The sequence below is a fragment of the Hemiscyllium ocellatum genome, chromosome 16 (genome assembly GCF_020745735.1).
Source record: "Hemiscyllium ocellatum isolate sHemOce1 chromosome 16, sHemOce1.pat.X.cur, whole genome shotgun sequence".
Taxonomy (NCBI): domain Eukaryota; kingdom Metazoa; phylum Chordata; class Chondrichthyes; order Orectolobiformes; family Hemiscylliidae; genus Hemiscyllium; species Hemiscyllium ocellatum.
Window position 1 is genome coordinate 53,676,461 of NC_083416.1, and position 22,552 is coordinate 53,699,012.

At 41.9% G+C, this 22,552-nt stretch overlaps 1 protein-coding gene across 2 annotated transcripts; it reads right to left on the reverse strand.

Moving 5' to 3' along the window:
- Positions 1-7,041: 7,041 nt before the first annotated feature.
- Positions 7,042-22,039, reverse strand: LOC132823217 (uncharacterized). 2 transcript variants are annotated; one of them, XM_060836831.1, is made up of 4 exons: positions 21,906-22,039; positions 19,132-19,171; positions 10,755-10,848; positions 7,042-8,101 (listed from the first exon to the last, which is right to left on the reverse strand). In XM_060836831.1, the coding sequence occupies exons 3-4, from the start codon at positions 10,780-10,782 to the stop codon at positions 7,419-7,421; spliced, it is 711 nt and encodes a 236-aa protein (XP_060692814.1). In that variant the 5' UTR covers positions 10,783-10,848; positions 19,132-19,171; positions 21,906-22,039; the 3' UTR covers positions 7,042-7,418. The 2 variants fall into 2 exon arrangements, with proteins under 2 accessions (XP_060692814.1, XP_060692815.1); XM_060836832.1 differs by lacking the exon at positions 19,132-19,171.
- Positions 22,040-22,552: the final 513 nt, after the last annotated feature.

The window sequence follows — 22,552 nt, forward strand, 5'->3', positions numbered from 1 at the left end:
CTAGGAATGTACCTTCACCTACTCTGTCTTTTTCTGTTAATATCTTGAAGACTTCCATCAGATCATCCTTCAGCCTTCTCAATTCTAGAGAAAGCAGGCCCAATTTGTGCAATCCGTCCTCATAATTTGATCCCTGAAGTCCAGGTATCATTCTTGTAAACTTACTCCCTCCAAGGCTTCCCTAAGATGTGATAACCACATTTGCTCATCATCCCCAAATGGAGTCAACCAGGTTTTTGTATAATTGCAGGATAACTTCTGCATCCTTGAACTCCTAAAGGGCAGCATTTCATGATCTTCCTTGATTATATTCTGCACCTGTTTGTGACATTTTAAAAGTCTATGCATTAGAACCCCCAAGTCTCTTTGGAAATCCACTGCATTTAGATTAGGTTAGATTAGACTACCTATAGTGTGGAAACTGGCCCTTTGGACCAACAAGTCCACACCGACCCTCCGAAGAGTAACCCACCCAGACCCATTTCCCTTTAACTAATGCACCTTAAACTAAGGGCAATTTAGAATGGCCAATTCACCTGACCTGCACATCTTTGGATTGAGGGAGGAAACCGGAACACCCAGAGAAAGCCCACACAGACACGGGGAGAATGTGCAAACTCATCACAGACTGTTGCCCAGGGCTGGAATTGAATCTGGGTCCCGTGTGCTGTGAGGCAGCAGTGCTAACCACTGCGCTACCATCCAGAAAGTACCTTGATCTATCCTCTCATAGTTAAAAATGGATAACCTCATACACAGACACATTGAACTCCATCTGCATAGTTTTACTCATTGACTTAGTTTATCAAAATCCCTTTGTAATTTTATGCTGTCATCTACACTGTCAATAATGCTGCGTAACTTTGTGTTCTCAGAAAATTTGGATATGGGACAATAAATAATGTCAATAACTGAGGTCTCAACACACATCCCTGTGGGGCACTATTGGTCACATCCTGTCAATTTGAGTATCTGCCCATTATCCCTACTATCACCTGCCACTCAACAAATGTCCCTCCACGTCATTAATTTGCCTACAATTCCGTGTGCTTCAACCTGAGTTGGCAGTCTTTTATGTGGGACATTATCAAAGGCCTCTGGAAAGCCCTATAAACAACATTCACAGGCATTCCCCTGACCACTACCTTAGACATCTCTTCAAAAATTTAGTAAGGTTTGTCAGCTATGACCTATCTGTCCTGAATCCATGCTGGCTCACCCTAATAAACAGAACATTTTCAAGGTGTTCAATTGCGCCATTCTTGACTAAATACTAACACAAATATTAGAGGAGAAAGTGAGGTTTGCAGATGCTGGAGATCAGAGCTGGCTTATGCCCGAAATGTTGAATCTCCTGTTCCTTGGATGCTGCCTGACCTGCTGCGCTTTTCCAGTAACACAAATATTAGGCTAGCTAGTCTATAATTCCCTGGTTTTTAATTGCTGTCCATCTTAAAAAATGGAGGTATATGCAGTCTTCCAATCCAGAGTGAAGGCTCCGCTGTCTCAGGACTCTGAAAGAATATAGTTAGGTCAACTGATTCTACAGAACTTCACTGGATCTGCCCAGCAACTTGACACGACGGATAATTTGTCCATTAAAGGGCCGATGTTCATTTAAACTGTACCTTTTTCCTTTAAACTTATTATTTCTCTTCATTTGTCAAACTCTCTCCATTAACACTGTATGACCACTCTCACCTCTGAATTGGAAAAATATGGATTCAAGTTCCACTCTGCAACTTGAGCGCACAATCTAGACCAACATCCCTGTGCTGCCCTTTTATTTGAATGAGATTTTAAATGATCATAAAGTGAGGTATTGTTGCATTTCTCCCAATGATTTGAGCCGATGACAACTTCACTAAATAAAACAAATCATCTTGTTGCATTTTGTGGGATCTTGCTTTGAGCAAATTTTCCTACATTGTTACAGTAATTACACTTCAGACACAGTTTGCTATCAGTGAAAAATTACAGGGTATCCCAATGTCATGAAAGATGCTTAAAACACAAGTTCCTTGTTTCCTTTTAAACTGAGTTGCAGACTGCCAACACAGGTGGATTGTAAAGTTCCTATGGCACTTTTCAAGAAAGAACAGTAGAATCTACTCAGTAATCGAGCCAACATTTATAACCAAGGGAATACCAGTAAAACAGATTATTTGTTTAACATCTCATTACTGTTTCTGGGTCTTAATGTATGCAAATTGGTTCCCATGTTTCCCAGCATTACATTTCAAAAGTACTTAACTGGCTGCAAAGTGCTTTGAGACACCCTGAGGTCATGAAAGGCACTATATAAATGTCAGTTCAATCTTTGTGTTTCAGTGAATGACTGAAAGCCATAGGTTTTTTGAGTAACTATTCCCCACAACACTGAACAGGATTGCCCGTTGAATACCAGTAGATCTAAATTGTTTTGATTTTCATGCCTATTCTGCTAAGAACTGTATTTAAATATTTTAAATTCCTTTCGCATGTGGGTGATGGTGATGTAATGGTAACGTTACTAGATTATTAAATCAGAGGCCCAGATGAACTCTCAGAGAACATGGGTACAAATCCCACCCTGGCAGACAGCTGGAACTTGAATTCAATAAAGGTTGACCTGCACATGCACATGTACATTCATCTGGAAATGTGCACACAACAAAATTCCAGAGCTGCTACGTCATCCTGTCAATTTGCCATGACCTCATATGCAAATGCCACATTGTGCACACAGAAAGAAGGAACACGATATTGAAATGAGCTCGGCAGGGAGGAGGTAAGGCCATCACATTTGGTGGTGGGGCCAGAGGGGTGGGAGGAGAGGAGAACGATGGGAGGAACCGCTCTCTCTGCTCCCAGGCCTTTCCCCCTCAATCGCCACCCCTTCTCCCCTTCACCCAGAAATCCTGTTTACCTGAGCCCACTATGCTCATATCTGCAAGCCCAAACCAGTTGAAATGCATGCATACATATTTAGGCAGTATAGAGTGGTGTCAGCAAATGCAGTCTTCAATAAAATCTGGAATTGAAATGTACTCTTAGTAATGGTTAAAAATCACACAACACCAGGTTTAGTCCAACAGATTTAATTGGAAGCACACTAGCTTTCGAACCATCATTCCTTCATCAGGTGGTATACCCCAGTCCAACACTGGCATCTCCAAATCATGACTTAGTAATGGTGACTGTGAAGCTGTCATAAATTGTCGTAATTCCTTTGAGGGAAGGAAATCTACCAATCTACCTGGTCTGGCCTACATGTGGCTAGATTCATGTGGATGACTATTAGTTGCCATCTGGAATGGCTGAGAACCTGGCTCCAAACATCTGCAATATAATGCCAGCCATGCCAGCAAAAACCACAACCCATGAATGAATTTGTCAAAATCTCTACACTAAGTGACATTCAAAGTGATTTTTTTCCAATCTGACACACTGTGTGTCAATTTCCAAGCCACTGAACTAGTATCAGAAACTTCCCTTAACCTACTCTGCCTGAGTCTGATAAGCAGGGTGAGGTCTCAGCAAAGACAATCTGAGACCTTGATGAACAAAGGGGCTAATGAGACTTAAGGATTAAGAATAAGTAGTGGAATGAGAGAGCAATAAATAAGTAATTTAGAGTAAAATTAGGTGGAGAATGGGAAATAAAGACATTCGTTTCTACTTGTTTCTTCATTCATTCACCCAAGCTCATAAGTCAAGCATCCACACCATACTGAGACAGTCATGACTGAATTGGGCTGCTCACGTAGCCCAGACACTTGATACTTGCTTCCTAAAGTGAATCTATGGAGAGCTCAAGTCTGAGGTGTGCTGTCAAAGGTAGTTAGAGGAAGCTCTCTAAGGACCCTCAGAATGCTTCACTTTTGGAGTCTTAATATTGTCCTGAATGAAACTCATCCAGAAGTGGTGCATGTGATACAGGAAGACAACTACAAGAGATTGAGCCAGTTAAAGGAGGGAGAAGCAGGACGAACAAAATAGAAGGTCTGTAATAAGGAGAGCAAGAGAGATTAAATTACACAAGATTGCATGGTGCTCGAGCTAAAGAGAATGGTGATATGTTGATACTTTTTCAACTGTGTCAGTTTTGTTGAGTTTCATGGAGGATTTCTCTCCATGAGGCCTAGTGAGTTTTCTCATGCAGTCATCCCAAACCTGTCTCACTAATTACCAACTCTTATCCTGTGTTGATGATAATGTCCAATGCTAGCTCAATTCCATCAATCACTATGCAGAAAGAACTGCTGGCAAGTTCCAGAATGAACAGGCATCCCTACTGAAGGTGCCATCCTTAAAAGGCCAATGTGCACCTGGACAAACACTGTCAGCCCAGAGCTACCCTGCACATTTTGTGACATTTGCCCAGACATGGCAGATAACGGAAATTTGGTGCCTTGCACTGGGGACAGGGATTTAGAAGGCCTAGTAGACAGGGTGATGGAGTGGACAGCTGAGTTGTTCTCTCTGGACCTGCAGAAGGGTCAGGTCACCAGACCCTGCCAGCTTAGTCCAAGGTTCTTACACAGGTCAATGCAGTCTCAGCCATTTGAAGGAATGTCCAGTTGTGTAGGAAGAAGGTCAATGATCTTGTCTGCTTCAAAGAATAGGTAGCATGTTGTCTCTGCTCCCTCAAACTTACTCTATCTCAGCACTGCACCCACATTCCACCATGGCTCAAACTCCATCACTTTTGGAATATTGCATACAGTTTTGGTTGCCCTTCTATAGGAAAGAAATTGTTTAACTTGAGAGCGTGCAGAAAAGATGTACAATGATGTTGCCATGACTGAAGGATTTGACCTATAGGGAGAGGGTGGGGCTATATTCCCTGGCATATTGGAGGCTGTGGGGTGACTTTAGAGAAGTTTTAAAAATCATGAGGGGCATGGACAGCGGGGTCTTTTTCCTATAATGGGGGAGTCCAAAACTAGAGGATATGGGTTTAAAGGAAAGATTTAAAAGGGATCTGAGGGGTAATGTTTTCATGGTGCATGTATGGAATGATCTGCCAGAGGAAGTGGTGGAGGCTGGTAAAATTACAATGTTTAAAAGGCATCTGGATGGGTACATGAATAGGAAGTGTTTAGAGAGATATGGACTAAATGCTGGCAAATGGGACGAGGTCAGATTGGGATGATCTGACATAATGGATGAGTTAGACCAAAGGGTCTGTTCTCATGCTGTATAACTCTATGACTCTGTGATTTTCACTGTTGCCCACAACATTTTCCCTTATTTGTTCTCACCCACCTAAACCTCCAACACCCTTAATCCTGATGGCCTCTGTACTGCCTATTCACTTACTCAGGACAACTAACCACTTTGCCTTCAAATGCAACAATTTGCACCCACTTTCATGCCTTTCAGTCATTCAGAAAATGTCCACAAGAGGGCAGAAAGCGTACTGGGCTGCTTGACAACGTTAGGATCCTGATCACTCCATATAACTGACTGAGAGTGTCCAAACACTTGGGCCAGTTTCGGAGGCTATTCATGCTGTGTTGGAACCCCATAATTGAAAGCTGTCTCCCTTTATTTGATGTGGGCTGCTGGCAATCATGGTAAGCTGCCAGACTTTGTGTCTGTGCTAAATGACAAGGCAAGACGAGAGGACGCAAAGTGAAAAATGGCAAGAAAAGGTTGTTGTGAACATGCAAGAAGAGAGAGCTCTAAGAGAGTAAATGAACACCAAACCAACAGAGACAAGGCCACAGAGGCACCCTGAGGCACAACATTAAATTGCAGAAGTGTACTGTAAGTGGATCAGAGAAATGCCATGATGATGTGGATAGACTGGCAAATATTGAATACCTATATCCGTGGATGTAGGGTATGTTGAAAAGCTGAAAATGTGTTGCTGGTTAAAGCACAGCAGGTCAGACAGCATCCAAGGAACAGGAAATTCGACGTTTCGGGCCAGAGCCCTTCATCAGGAATGAGGAGAGGATGCCAGGCAGGCTAAGATAAAAGGTAGGGAAGAGGGACTTGGGGGAGGGGCGGTGGAGATGTGATAGGTGGAAGGAGGTCAAGGTGAGGGTGATAGGCCGGAGTGGAGTGGGGGCGGAGAGGTCAGGAAGATGACTGCAGGTTAGGAGGGCGGTGCTGAGTTCAAGGGAATCGACTGAGACAAGGTGGGGGGAGGGGAAATGAGGAAACTGGAGAAACCTGAGTTCATCCCTTGTGGTTGGAAGGTTCCTAGGCGGAAGATGAGACGCTCTTCCTCTAACCGTCGTGTTGTTATGGTCTGGCGATGGAGGAGTCCAAGGACCTGCATGTCTTCGGTGGAGTGGGAGGGAGAGTTAAAGTGTTGAGCCACGGGGTGGTTGGGTTGGTTGGTCCGGGCGTCCCAGAGGTGTTCCCTGAAGCGTTCCGCAAGTTGAAAAGCTGCCTATGCAGTGTATCCTGAGTTGCTGGAGCTAGGTATCCTTAGGAGCAAGCAGCAAACTGGAGTCCCTATTACCTGCTCAGACTTCTATGTAAAGAAGTTACAGCGTCATTTCCTCATGGAAGGTGTTAGGATAGGAAGCTGCATATTACTGAGGTGAGAAGTAAAGTTAATTCCTTTGACAATACGCTATAGTCCCATTTAATTGGATTGTTGCTACCAGTGAGAATACCATCATAATGTCAGGACATCAAGAAAGTCTTCACTGTTTTTGATTCTCTGATGTTTCAACATATTGTTCAAGGCCCTATAAGATCCCACCCAATGTGTCCAGATGAGTTGTGAATGACTGTATAGCAACTGTTCAAATGAAAAGTTAAGAGATAAGGAAAAAAAACACAGCAAGATAGAATCAGCAAAAAAAAGGAAGAAGTTGGAGGCAGAGAGTGGTCGAATTCAGTGTTGAATCGAGAAGACTGTACAGTGCTGGGTAAAAAAAAAGTGTTGTTCCTCAAGGTTGTGTTGAGCTTCAGAAGATTAAGGACAGAAAGGTCAGAGTGGGAGCAAGGTGGAGAATTAAAATGACAAACAAAGCAAAGTTCACAGTTTAATTATGAATTAAATGATCATAGTTACTTATTCAGTTGAAACCACTCTATAAGTATTAGAAGTTAGATTATGTCATGGTCAGTAGTGAGATATAAAAGATATTTGTGATCACAAAATGAATTGTTGCCCATTGGTAACTGTATTTCATCAAACTTCATTAGTCTTCCCTCATGGAGGGTTTTTCACATTATCAATGGTAAGATGCTGGTTCATAGGCTATCTGTTAATTACAACAAACATTTTAAAATATAAAGGAAAGCATTTTGTCTAATATTTATCTTATTTTATGCTACTTTTTGGAAATCCATCAATTATGTCTTGCCTTTGTTGCAATTATCATTGATGTAAAGACATTAAGAGGACAAAATAAGAACATAGTAGTGTCTAACAAACCAGCACATTGAGAAACAAATTCTTGTGAGTGTTAAGTAGGACAGGGGTCCTTACATTTAAATACACAGCTGCAAAGTTCATACAAAAAATACCCAGTGACTATTAACGGTGAAAGGAACACCAAACCAACAGAGACGAGGCCACAGACAAATGATGTACAGCAACTTCTACAATTTCTAGAGCACTGGGACTCCTTGTTTTCAGTCAGTTCCTGTGTCATTTCTGGGTTTTGCCCTGATATATTGGACTGGTTGCAGTTTTTATCACCCGTTGTTTTTCCTGCAATTGTTTCAATGATGCTATCATTTGGAGAAAATGTCCTTGAGACATTCTCAGAGTCACCACTTCTCTTGTTGCAGCTTGTTGGATAGTCATTGGCACAGTTAAAGAAGACATTACTGCAGTTGTCTAAGGAGGATGGAACTTCAGCTTGAGGCCTATCAATATCGATTTTAATCTCAGGTGCAGTGCACAAAGACACATTATTATTCTCTTGATCTGTTACACTGTCCATAGAAGTTGGAGCAATAGTTGTGAGTTCAGCTACAGAATCTGGCATAACTGTTGAACTGGATTTATCTTGTTTGATATGAGATTCTACTTCACTCTCAGTCGTTAAATTCACTCCATTCAGTGAAGTCACTTCAATACAGGATGGTTTCTTATCCTTCATTTTCAGCTTCATTTCAGATACCATTTTCTCGGGATCAATCCCTATTAAAGAATTGGAATGAGAAATGTTATAACATTCATCATTTTTCTTATATTTTCTGTAAATAATTTCCATTAGACTATGAATAACTCAACCAAAAAATATTTGACCAGAAAAATAAGCTTTGAATTCACATTCAGGTGCAATGAACTAAAGCTTGTTTAAGGTTCATTTGAGTGAGCAATGCAATAAGATGAGTGTTTGATAAACTATTTTTCACATAATCTCCAAATCTACTGCATTTGAAAACTTGTGATATGGATTGCTCACATAGTAGCCATGCAATGGAAATGGTTCCAGCACCATGAGCTGAATGGGTTTACTGTTTATTTTCATTCATTCCTGTCTTCTCATGTTGTTCTATCATTTCACACAGCTACAACTAGAGAGTTCAATTAAAATTTTATTGGAGTCAATGTCAAAGCCTACAGAACCGTGATGCTGCTGCATTAAAAAGCGAATGGACACTGTTGCCCTGTTTAAAATTATGGCATTGTTTTCCTTTGTTTAAGCAAGGTAATGCTACATTGATTCGGGAGTGATAGGTAGAACAGAATTAAGTTGGGTACGAGGCACTAGATAACTGCATTTTACGGCAATATGTTTTGGGTAGCCATGACTAGGAATATTCCAGACAAATTGTGGAGCACGGTGGTTCAATGGATAGCAATGCTGCCACAGTGCCAGGGACCTTGTTCGATTCCACCCTGTACCTGTGTGGGGTTTACACATTCACCCTATGTCAGCGTGGGTTTCTGTTGGGTGTTCTGGTTTCCTCCAGTAGTCCGGGGATGTGTATGTTGGGTGGACTTTCCATGAGAAATGCAGGGATAGAGGAGTGGATCTGGATGGGATGCTCTTCAAAGAGTTGGTGTGACTTGATGGCTGACTTGCCAGCTTACACACTGTCGGACTTCTATTATGATTCTGATTTGCATTGTAGAATTAAAATCTCAAGGTTCCTTTTCACTGAAAGCCTTGAAACGCTCGCTCCCAAAAAGATATTGGCTGAATTGTAATTCACAATACTGTAATGATTAGATTTTTGACAGGTAGATAGTACATTCCTCTTCCTATAGACTCCAACTGCTTACAAGTCATGACATAATGTATCATGCTCTGTCCAGGTATTAATGATTGACATATCGATAGTCACAGGTGAGGTGCCAGAAGACTGGAGGTTGGCAAACGTAGTGCCACTGTTTAAGAAAGGTGATAAAGACAAGCCAGGGAACTATAGACCGGTGAGCCTGACCTCGGTGGTGGGCAAGTTGTTGGAGGGAATTCTGAGGGACAGGATGTACACGTATTTGGAAAGTCAAGGACTGATTAGGGATAGTTAATGGCTTTGTGCGTGGGAAATCATGTCTCACAAACTTGATTGAGTTTTTTGAAGAAGTAACAAAGAGGATTGATGAGAGCAGAACAGTAGATGTGATCTATATGGACTTCAGTAAGGCGTTCAACAAGGTTCCCCTTGGGAGACTGATTAGCAAGGTTAGATCTCATGGCATATAGGGAGAACTAGCCATTTGGATACAGAACTGGCTCAAGGGTAGAAGACGGAGGGTGATGGTGGAGTGTTGTTTTTCAGACTGGAGGCCTGTGACCAGTGGAGTGCCATAAGGATCGGTGCTGGGTCCTCTACTTTTTGTCATTTACATAAATGATTTGGATGCAAGCATAAGAGGTACCGTTAGTAAGTTTGCAGATGACACCAAAATTGGAGGTGTAGTGGACAGCAAAGAGGGTTACCTCAGATTACAACAGGATCTGGACCAGATGGGCCAATGGGCTGAGAAGTGGCAGGTGGAGTTTATTTCAGGTAAATGCAAGGTGCTGCATTTTGAGAAAGCAAATCTTCGCAGGACTTATATACTTAATGGTAAGGTCCTAGGGAGTGTTGCTGAACAAAGAGACCTTGGAGTGCAGGTTCATAGCTCCTTGGAAGTGGAATCGCATGTAGATAGGATAGTGAAGAAGGTGTTTGGTATGTTTTCCTTTATTGGTCAGAGTATTGAGTACAGGAGTTGGGAGGTCATGTTGCGGCTGTACAGGACATTTGCAGTTAGGCCACTGTTGGAATATTGCATGCAATTCTGGTCTCCTTCCTATCAGAAAGATGTTGTGAAGCTTGAAAGGGTTCAGAAAAGATTTACAAGGATGTTGCCAGGGCTGAAGGATTTAAGCTATCGGGAGAGGCTGAACAGGCTGGGGCTGTTTTCCCTGAAGTGTCGGAGGCTGAGGGTTGACCTTATAGAGGTTTAGAAAATTATGAAGGGCATGGATAGGATAAATAGGCAAAGTCTTTTCCCTGGGGTCGGGGAGTCCAGAACTTGAGGGCATAGGTTTAGGGTGAGAGGGGAAAGATATAAAAGAGACCTAAGCGGCAACTTTTTCACGCAGAGGGTGGTAAGTGTATGGAATGAGCTGCCAGAGGAAGTGGTGGAGACTAGTACAATTGCAACATTTAAGAGGCATTTAGATAGGTATATGAATAGGAAGGGTTTGGAGGGATATGGGCTGGGTGCTGGCAGGTGGGACTAGATTGGGTTGGGATATCTGCTCGGCATGGACAGGTTGGACCGAAGGGTCTGTTTCCATGCTGTACATCTCTATGACTCTATGACTCTATGAGCTTGGGCAATTCATTACCTGCACACTGGTCACGTACGTCTTTCATCTTCCCATTTTTCAGATAATATATGATGTGCTCATGGTCGCATTAATGAGGATTGTTCACATTTATCTGTCAAAAGATAATGCTGCATTAATTCCACAATATGATGAAATGCATAAATTTGGAACTGATATACATATTTGGCTCAGTTTGCGCTGTGTAGCCAATTGGTTCATGATCAGCATATCAGAGTTGGGTGAACATCACCAGTGTAACTACAGGGTTTTCAACATCGCTCGTTGTGGACTGTGCTCCTCATTATGGTCTTGACAATACCACGGATGGTGGCCAAGGTCAGGGCTTTGTAGGTTAAAAATTTTAAAACAATGGGCCTAAGGTGGCCACAATATAAAGTATCTAGTAGCCAGGGAAGTTTTTATAGTTAAATTGGAGTCTATTAGATCTCAGGAATGGAATCTCTGAGCCTTTGCTTGCAGTTAATGAAATAGTTGTTAAATGAATAATCAGTTACCACATCTGCAATTCAGCACATTTTAGTATGTGAAGTGCAGAGATGTTTGTATCTGCACTGGTATCTAGGTTTCATACAGATTATGCTGACCCTGCAACTGTGGAGTGTGGCAAAAGCTTCTGCTGGTACTTCTATGTTAATAGATGCTTTGAAATTTGCCATGATGAATGTGTGCCCACTTGTGTAACCTTGCACTGATCACCTTCCTCATTTGATGGTGCAGACTGGCCAGACATTTGTGGAGTCAAGAGTGTGGTGCTGGAAAAGCACAATAGGCCAGGCAGCATCCGAGAAGCAGGAGAATCGACGTTTTGGGCGTAAACCCTTCACCAGGTATGGAGGGCTTATGCCTGGAAAGTTGATTCTCCTGCTCCTCGGATGCTGCCTAACCTGCAGTGCTTTTCCAGCACCACACTCTTAACTCTGATCTCCAGCATCTGCAGTCCTTATTTTCTCCCAGACATTTTGTGGAACCTATTTTGAAGCTGTTTGGTTAGAATGTGTACCTATATGGCCTCTGTGGCTAGCCTTTGCTTTCTGCCTGGGTACTTCCAATGTCATTTGGTAGCACATGTCTTGCATACAGTTTTGAAAATTAACATTTTATAGCAGGATGTATGTCATTGTATCATTGTCATTGCTTACTAGGCTAGCCTGCATTGGCTCTGATGCCAATGATGGACAAATTATACATAGGCTTTAGACTGCTCCCATTAGTATAACTTTGTACTTGCATCTGCTTTGTAGTCAGGCGTTCATGATATAACCTCAGAGTTGGCCTACAATATCAATTTGGAATGCTTCTACTGGATTATGAGCTGTCATGAGGAGACAGAGTGCTTGGTGTTGTTTTGCAAAGATAATAATCTCTCCCTCAATGTCAGCAAAACTAAAGAACTGATCACTGACTTTAGGAAGAACGAAGGAGAACATACCCCTATCTACATCAATAGATCTGAGGCGAAGAGGAGCGAAAGCATCAAGTTCAATTGTAGAATCCCTATTTTGTGGAAGCAGGCTATTTGACCCATCAGGTCCACACCAACCCTCCAAAGAGCAGCCTACCCAGCCTCACTCCACTTCCCTACATTTCCTATAGTTAACCCCATCTAACCTACACATCCCTAGACACTAAGGGCAATTTAGCATGGCCAATCCACCTAACCTGCACATTTTTGGATTGCGGAAGGAAACCTGCTCAGACATGGGGATAATGCGTAACCTCCACATGGACAGTTGCCTGAGAGCAGAATTGAACCCAGGTCCCTGGCATTGCGACGCAGCAGTAGTAACCACTCAGCCACCATGTCACCCCAGGTGTGATAATAATTCTGGTCTCCCATGTAGGTGAGATGGTCAAGAAGGCACAATAATGCTTCTTCTTCCTCAGGAGGCTTAGGAGATTCGGCATGTCCATCACGATCTTTACCAACCTTACAGATCCACCATAGGAAGCATTCTATCTGGGTGCACTACAACTTGGTACAGCAACTACTCTGCACAGAACCTAAGAAACTACAGAAGGTTGTGTGCACAGCCCAGACCATCACAGAAGCCAACCTCCCATCCATAACTCCATCCACATTTCTTGTTACTGTGGAAAGGCAGCCAACTTCATCAAAGATCCCTCCCACCCCAGTAATGCTCTCTTCCAACCTCTTCTGTCAGATACAGAAGCTTAAATACACTTACCAACAGGTTCAAGAACAGTTTCTTCCCAGTTGGTATTAGACTCCAGAATGGACCTCTTCAATTTCAGCTCTAATGTTAATCTTGATTTTGTGTACCTCATGTGCAGCTGTAACCTTGTATGCCTTGCTCTGCCCAAACACTCTATGACCTGTATGTCCTTGTATATTATGATCTACCTGTTAACATGCAAAACAAAACTTTTCACTGTACTAAGGTATTCTTGACAACAGGAGAAAGTGAGGTCTGCAAGTGCTGGAGATCAGAGCTGAAAATGTGTTGCTGGAAAAGCGCAGCAGGTCAGGCAGCATCCAAGGAACATGAAATTCGACGTTTCGGGCATTCCTGAAGAAGGGCTTATGCCCGAAATGTCGAATTTCCTGTTCCTTGGATGCTGCCTGACCTGCTGCACTTTTCCAGCAACACATTTTCAGCGCTATTCTTGACAACAATAAATCAAATCAAATCAAATCAAACTTAAAAATCAAATGAGTTTGATTATCCTATTGACATGGTCTACTTCTGTAAGGTTGTAATCACATCCTTTGTCTTTGTTTCTACTTATGTATGAGTCAATGGTCTGTATTGTCTGTTCCCTAAAGTACATGAATTCCAGCAGAAGTTGTGATTCCATTATAACTGATCCGCAAGTGTTGACATGTTTTATTTGGAGTTTAAAGATGGTTGTCAGTCAAACCTGACTTGTTCATTCTGTGGCAGCCTTCACTAGCTGTAGAAACTTTAATTTTAAAGGCTTATTTGCCTGCTTCAGAAATGTTGAGATAGAAAATATAATTCAAAGCATTGTCAGAGCAAAGTAAACACAGAGAAGAGATTTGTTGCCTTCCAATTGAGTTTTGGAAATTTTATAGTCAGCTTTTTAATTTTTTGAAGGACTTTTAATCCAGTTTTGAGCTTTGTCAGCTATCCAAGTTGCTTCTAGCTCTCTTAAAGTTAATTAAGCTAATTACGCTTTGAGTTGCATCTTTAATATATGACACCTTTAGATTACTGCTTGACTGTAACAAAGGCTTTGTCAGGTTTTCTGATCTTTTTAGAACATAGAACATAGAACAATACAGCGCAGAACAGGCCCTTTGGCCCTCAATGTTGCGCCAACCTGTGAATTATACTCATCTCGTTCCCCTACACTATCCCAAAATCATCCATTGCTTATCCAAGGATTGTTTAAATCTCCCTAATGTGGCTGAATTAACTTCATTGGCAAGTAGGGCATTCCACGCCCTTACCACTCTCTGAGTAAAGAACCTGCCTCTGACATCTGTCTTAAATCTATCACCCCTCAACATCATCATCTCAGGAAAAAGACTTTAATTGTCTATCCTATCTAATCCTCTGATCATTTTATATGTCTCTATCAAATCTCCTCTTAGCCTTCTTCTTTCCAATGAGAACAGACCCATGTCTCTCAGCCGTTCCTCATAAGACCTTTCCTCCAGACCAGGCAACATCCTGGTAAATCTCTTCTGCACCTTTTCCAATGCTTCCACATCCTTCCTGTAATGGGTCGACCAGAACTGTACACAATATTCCAAGTGTGGCTGCACCGACGTTTGTATAGTTGCAGCATGATATTGCAGCTCCGGAACTCAGTCCCTCTACCAATGAAACCTAACACATCATATGCCTTCTTAACAGCACCATGAACCTGGTGGCAACTTTCAGGGATCTATGTACATGGACACCAAGATCCCTCTGCACATCCACACTACCAAGAATCTTACCATTGATCCAGTACTCTGCCTTCCTGTTAATCTTCCCAACGTGAATCACCTCACATTTAGCTGCATTGAACTCCATTTGCCACCTCTCAGCCCAATTCTGCAGTTTAGCCAAGTCCCCCTGCAACCTGTAAAATTCTTCCAAACTGTCCACTCCTCTACTGACTTCAGTCTTGTCTGCAAATTTACTAATTCATCCACCTATGCTTACGTCCATGTCATTTATAAAAATGACAAACAACAGTGGTCCTAAAACAAATCCTTGCGGCACACCACTAGTAACCGGATTCCAGGTTGAATATTTTCCATCAACCACTACTCACTGCATTTTTTCAGAAAGCCATTTCTAATCTAAACTGCTAAATCACCCTCAATTCCATGCCTCTGCATTTTCTCCAACAGCCTACCACATGGAACCTTATCAAAGGCTTTACTGAAGTTCATGCATACCATGGCAACTGCCCTACCCTCATCCACATGCTTGGTCACCTTCTCAAAAAACTCAATAAGGTTTGTGAGACACGACCTGCCCTTGATGTAACCATGTTGACTGTTTGAAATCAAATTGTTGCTTGCTAGATGATTATAAATCTTATTTCTTATAATCCTTTCCAAAACCTTTCCTACAACAGAAGTAAGGCTCACTGGGCTATAATTGCCTGGGTCATCTCTCCTGCCCTTCTTGCACAAGGGCACAACATTTGCAATCCTTGAGTCCTCTGGTACTAAACCTGTAGACAATGACGACGCAAATATCAAAGCCAAAGGCTATCTCCTCCCTAGCGTCCCACAGAATCCTCGGATAAATCACATCTGGCCCAGGGGATTTGTCTACTTTCACTCCTTCTAGATTTGATAACACCTCTTTGTAACTAACCTTGATTCTTTCTCGTGTAACATCTTGTAGCCCATTCTTCTCGTCCACAATATTCTCCTTTTCTTGAGTGAATCTTTTCTCTCTGTTTACTTAAACTCCACTCATTAGACAATGATTTAGATGGGAAATGCCTGCAGGCTTTCAAAAGGGAAAGCCAACAAAAAGAAAAAAACTTTTTCCCAGGCTTCCTTGCACTTTTAGGAGCTATTATAGAATATATTCTTTATCACAGCCCAGCCTGCAGCATTTAGCTTCAACAATATAAATCACTGACCAGTGCCACAGTGGTCACTATGTTCCAGTCGTTTTTTTTTAAAAACCCAATGTAGCAATGATCTACAATTTTACTGAAATGAAAATGTGTGTTTTTCATTTGAAGTTAATACTATATAGAAGCAATTTTCACTGGGAGGCTAAACATTGTCTAATAACCTCTACTTTGGCTACTTGCAGACTGACTACAAAACATGAAGAGCTGAAAATGTGTTGCTGGAAAAGCGCAGCAGGTCAGGCAGCATCCAAGGAACAGGAAATTCGACGTTTCGGGCATAAGCCCTTCTTCAGGAAAGAACATGAATACAGGTTAATAATTCTTTACCAGGGAATTCTTTACCGGTTGGAAGATGCCCCTTAAAGGGGCATGTCATCATAACAAAACAGTAGCATTATCAAAGAATAGACAACAAAGTTGGGTAACTAGAATTCAATTAAATGAATTGCATGAGAACTTTGAGGCCTATTCCTGTACCCATGCCTCTAACACTCTGAAAGCAGTATCAACCTGCAACCTTCTGAATTATTTATGTATGTGCTTCTACTGAGCTAAGCATTTTACCCAACTGTCATTCTCACTTGTCATTTCAACTATCATTTTTGCTGAGAATTGTTGAATGACTAGAAAAACAGTGTTGGAGGTCAGGAATGACACTTGCCAATGATGGGGCAAAATCACTGATGAAAGAGCAGAAGATATTCGCATTTTTGTTACCACTCAAAAGAACTCCTGTTGGCTTTGATGATTGGCTAACAACGTCTAAGGAATTTTCAATTTGATCCCAATTTACTTTAGAATTGTTCGGCTTCCTTAATACCATACTCAATAGTACAAAACCTTGATGACAAAAGTAATCACTGTCATCTCTTACAGAATTTCAGTCCATATCTTGATCAAGTTTAGAATAAGAACAGAAACTGGGTAGTTCTGGCAGTATCCAAAATAAATCTTGTGAGAAGCTGATTGGAACAGTTGAATGCATCTTCAATCACTTACTGATGATTGGAGGAGGCAGATAGGACAATTATTTAGTGATCAATGAGCCAAAACCTTTAAGAATTGCTAATGCAAGTGAACAGCTTGATCTGGGTATGCAAGTCTTTGGCATTAGAGCCAAAAAAATAGTGCTATGAGGAGGGATGAACTAGGTCTCCTTGTTTCAGTTTTATGTCTTAGTCACAATAAAAGATTAAATTCTTATTAGCACAAGGCTATAGCTCTCTCTAATTAAAATGTTGTTAATTATTTTTACTGGAAACAAAGACCATTTTCCATTACAAAGAAACACCACATTTATTCCCTGATAACCCCAAGGAAAATTAATAATTATTAAGTAATAAAAAAGCCTTCAGGACACATGCACTGTAATATATGTAGTTTAGAGTCTCTTGAGTGTCCTCATGGCATGTGGCTTTAACCTGAGACCAATGCTAAGTAGATGGTCTCCTGAATTGAATCAGTTGTAATAAATGTTGCACTTAATTTTAAAGTTGTCAATTCTCTAATGCTTATTTTTCACTCAGTTCTGTCAAACTAGATACTTTTCTTCTTGAAAGAGAACGAGTCTTCACAATCTGTGTTTATTTCACATTTTTAATTTCATCTCTCTCTTGGTCGGCCAAAAATTTATTTCAAACAGAAGTTATTTGTATATTCCATGCCCATGGAGATTATTGTTTCCGGCTTGGTCATTGTAGTAGATGTTTCATCTCCAACACATGATGTTCTCATAATGGTGCAAATCAAATAGGAGATGATGACCTTCTCATGCTTCCTATGGGATTTCTGACTGATTTCTGAATCACTGGAGCAAATTTCAGCTCAAATTGCCCTTGTTCTGGATTAGTGGTGCTGGAAGAGCACAGCAGTCCAGGCAGCATCCAAGGAGCAGCGAAATCGACGTTTCGGGCAAAAGCCCTTCATCAGCCCTTCAGAGAGCCTGAAGCGTGGAGAGATAAACTAGAGGAGGGTGGGGGTGGGGAGAAAGTAGCATAGAGTACAGTAGGTGAGTGGGGGAGGGGATGAAGGTGATAGGTCAGGGAGGAGAGGGTGGAGTGGATAGGTGGAAAAGGAGACAGGCAGGTAGGACAAGTCATGGGGACAGTGCTCAGCTGGAAGTTTGGAGCTAGAGTGAGGTGGGGGAAGGGGAAATGAGGCAAATGTGGCTGTGGTAGCAAGTTTGTTTCACGACATGGTTGAAGAGCTTCAGGGCAGAGGAAATGACCTGGGAGTTGATTGCCCTTGGTCTAATCCACATCGGTTTTATGAAATTTGACCAGCCTGTGTACACAAAGTGAGCTCTGGTTTACGTCTGTGTTTTGAAACCTTTTTAAAAACTATTTCCATCCATGAAAGTACCAAGCACTATGTCAGTCAAAGGAGTTCAAAGATCAATATATTATATCATTGTGATAATTGACAGGACCATATTCTTCATTTGTGTCCACTGCACTCAGCCATTTCTTAATATGGTTGTCTAAGTTATCTGGAAATTATCACGTTAAAGACTGCAGGAGGACACTAAGTGGAATTATTAGTTTTAGTTGAGGAAATTTGCAAGCCCTTCAGTTAATTGCATTTTCGCATACACATGTGAAGGCTCCAACATAGTGGTGGTTGGGAATGTGAGTCTTTGCAATTATGTTTTGTCTGTCCATCACCATTCCTGACTAAATGTGATGAAGTTTCAAGAGTCTGATCTGTTGATTGTGTAACACTTACCTCTCTCTATAGATTGTTGCAGGTAGGCCTATAACTTCTTGGAAACATGACACTGATGCCTCTGAGATGTCCTTCTACACATGCAATTGAACCAGGGAGAGCTATGTCTCTCCATGGCAATGAAGGAGTAAGAACTGAGATAAGGAGAAACTTCTTCAGCCAGAGAGTGGTGAATCTGTGGAATTCATTGCCATAGAAGGCTGTGGAGGCCAGGTCATTGAGAATACTTAAGGCTGAGATAGGTAGATTCTTGAGTATCAAGTGGATCAAGGATTATGGGGAGAAAGTGGGAGAAAACGATTGAGAAACTTATCAGCCATGATTGAATAGTAGAGCAGACTCAATGGGCTGAATGGCCTAATTTCTGCTCTTGTGTCTTGTGGTCTTATGATTTAGTTGTACCATGTTACAAGACTACAGATTGTGGTTACATGCAGTCCTGTTGCTGATGATGGTCCATATCAGCTCACACTTGCAGTTTTGCAGCATAAGACCCTATTCCTGAAAAATAATATTTACACTATATAGGTAAACTAATCATACAAACCACCACAGAAACGAATTCAGTTTTTCTTACCGTGATTTTAGTTCTTCTACTGGTGGTAATAGGAATGCAGCTGGAATCAAAAGAAAATGCATGTGGTCTTAGAAATGAACATGTGAACAGGAAACAACAGTAGGACTCAAACCTGCTCCTGCATCCCCTCAGTGATCTTCCATTCCCTTGATAATCAAGAATTTTTCTACTTTTGAGGAAAGAAAGTCCAAAGACGCACAGCTCTCTGAGGGAAAAATGTTTCCTCATCTCTGGTTTAAACTAGTGCCCCACTTATTTTTCAAAAAAATGAGCCCTTGTTCTATATTCTCTGACAAGAGTAAATATCCTTTCAACATCCACCTGGCCAATTCCCCTCAAGATCTTGTATGTTTCAAATAAGTCACCTCTGAAACTTCCAAACTCCAAAGGATACGATTATAAAATTTATATTCATAGAATCCCTACAGGTGGAAACAGGCCTTTCAGCCCAACAAGTCCACATCAACCCTCTGAAGAGTAACCCACCCAGATCCATTCCCCTTCCCTATTACTCGACATTTACCCCTGACTAATGCACCTAACCTACATATCCCTGAACACTATTGGCAATTTAACATGGCTAATTCACCTAACCTGCACATCTTTGGACTGTGGGAGGAAACTGGACCACCCAGAGGAAATCCCTGCAGACACGGGGAGAATGTGCAAACTCCATACAGACAGTCGCCTGAGGCTGGAATCAAATCCAAGTCCCTGGCACTGTGAGGCAACAGTGCTAACCACTGTGCCGCCCGTGTAATAAAAGGAGGTAGTTTTACACTGAAATCCTTTTTCTCAGAGTGCAGAATTTTTATTTTCTCTCAAACGGTCCAGTTTTGTCCACTGATAGTATGTGCTGTCTGATTTTTTTTGGTCTCTCTTGTGTGATTAGCTCTGTTTGGTACTTTGCTATAACAGGGAGAAAGTGAGGACTGCAGATGCTGGAGATCAGAGCTGAAAAATGTGTTGCTGGAAAAGCGTTGCAGGTCAGACAGCTTCAAAGGAGCAGGAAAATCGACGTTTCGGGCATAAGCCCTTCTTCAGGAATGAGGAGGGTGTGCCAAGCAGGCTAAAATAAAAGATAGGGAGGAGGGACTTGGGGGAGGGGCGTTGGGAATGCGATAGGTGGAAGGAGGTTAAGGTGAGGGTGATAGGTCGGAGAGGGGTTGGGGGCGGAGAGGTCGGGAAGAAGATTGCAGGTCAAGAAGGCGGTGCTGAGTTCGAGGGTTGGGACTGAGATAAGGTGGGGGGAGGGAAAATGAGAAAGCTGGAGAAATCTGCATTCATCCCTTGTTGTTGGAGGGTTCCTAGGCGGAAGATGAGGCGCTCTTCCTCCAGGTGTCATGTTGCCATGGTCTGGCGATGGAGGAGGCCAAGGACCTACATGTCCTTGGCGGAGTGGGAGGGGGAGTTAAAGTGGTCAGCCACGGGGCGGTTGGGTTGGTTTATGTGGGTGTCCCAGAGGTATTCTCTGAAACATTCTGTAAGTAGGTGGCCTGTCTCCCCAATGTAGAGGAGGCCACATCGGGTGCAGCGGATGCAGTAAATGATGTGTGTGGAGGTGCAGGTGAATTTATGACGTAAATCGAAGGATCCCTTGGGGCCTTGGAGGGAGGTGAGGGGGGAGGTGTGGGCGCAAGTTTTGCATTTCTTGCGGTTGCAGGGGAAGGTGCCGTGAGTGGAGGTTGGGTTGCTAGGGGGTGTGGACCTGACGAGGGAGTCATGGAGGGAGTGGTCTTTCCGGAACGCTGATAGGGGAGGGGAGGGAAATATATCCTCCTGTGGAATTCTCTACCAAAGAGGCTGTGGAGGCCAAGTAACTAAATCTATTTTAAGAGAGAGATTTTTAGAACCTGAACCCCCCCATCAGCGTTCTGAAATTTCTCCTGCTCCTTTGATGCTGCCCTGACCTGCAGCACTTTTCCAGCAACACATTTTTCAACTTTGCTATAACAGGGTAACTGAGATGGGGAAGGCATTCAGGATTACAATACTTTTCCTTGCTGTCTGCCCCCACAAAATAACACCAGCACTACATTTGCACTCTTATAAACATGAATTAACGGAGTTAAAAATCACACAACACCAGGTTATAGTCCAACAGGTTTAATTGGAAGCACACTAGCTTTCGGAGTGACGCTCCGAAAGCGAGTGTGCTTCCAATTAAACCTGTTGGACTATAACCTGATGTTGTGTGATTTTTAATTTTTGTACACCCCAGTCCAACACTGGCATCTCCAAATCATGAATTAACAGCATTTCAAAGTTCTAAACAAACAAAATGAATTGGTTTTAATGGCAAATTTCAGCAAAATAGGTTCACAAGAGTACAAGCTGCATTTTCATCCCTTCTCTGAAGTTAACAAAAGAGAAATTTGTTATTACACTTATAATAAAATTATGCACAAAACATTAACCAGCTGGCTTCAAGTGGTTATGTAATTTGAAACTAAAGATCGCATCCCAAGGCAGCAGGGCTCTGATATCTTGACCAAGTCTCCAATCTTCATGTGTAGTGCTAGGTAGGGAAACTTGGAAAGATATTTGGACATTAGACTCAATTCAACTGAGCCTGACCCTGTCTACACATGCCTCTCTGGGAGTCATTGGATATAGCAAATAGAAACAAGAGTTCTGGATGACATAACCAAGTTCTAGACCGCAAATATTGACAGCAATCATTTTTTACACAAAATAACATTTATTGTCTTATTTCTTAAACGTGCATAAGAACAGTTTAGAAATAATAAATATCTCAAAGCATCGCATCTCACCTGAACAGAACAAACGTCTTGTGTATCCAGCCTATCTAGCATTCAAAGAAAGCAGCTTGCAGTTTGCAAAGAGGATGATGCAGGAATTGCTCCAGGGCTGTACTGCGAGATAAAAGCAAGTGCTAATGATTTCACTTCTGTACTGACTGTTGTTATGCAGTTTGTGAGGCATTTGATGACGTTTATTCAAAGGAAGGTTAAATAAAGTCTTACCTTCTTTGTGGTTTACTTAGGCATTCCATTTAGTATTTTCACTGCCATTCTAGTTAAACATCATTCCTCCCTTTAATATAGCTGTCAACAATTTACTCCTGTTTTCTTTCTTCCTCTCCTAAACGCCATGAATCACACTGGGATATGGGTACTTGAGCGTATTCCAAATGCAAACAACCTGGGATCTCTGCAAATCCTATTCTTAATGAATAACTTTAGAAACTGAGTTTGCAGCAAGCTATTTTCCTATGGACGGCATCACAGCCAAGCTTGATCCTATCCTCATTAGACATCCACTCTGTTAAAGATTTTCCATCAGACATGAATATCATCAGGAACAGGAGGTCTGACTGAATTTTTCTCTCCCTGGTTGAACTGTTTTGAAGCCAGGTGTCAGAAATCACATGACACCAGGTTATAGTCCAACAGGTTTA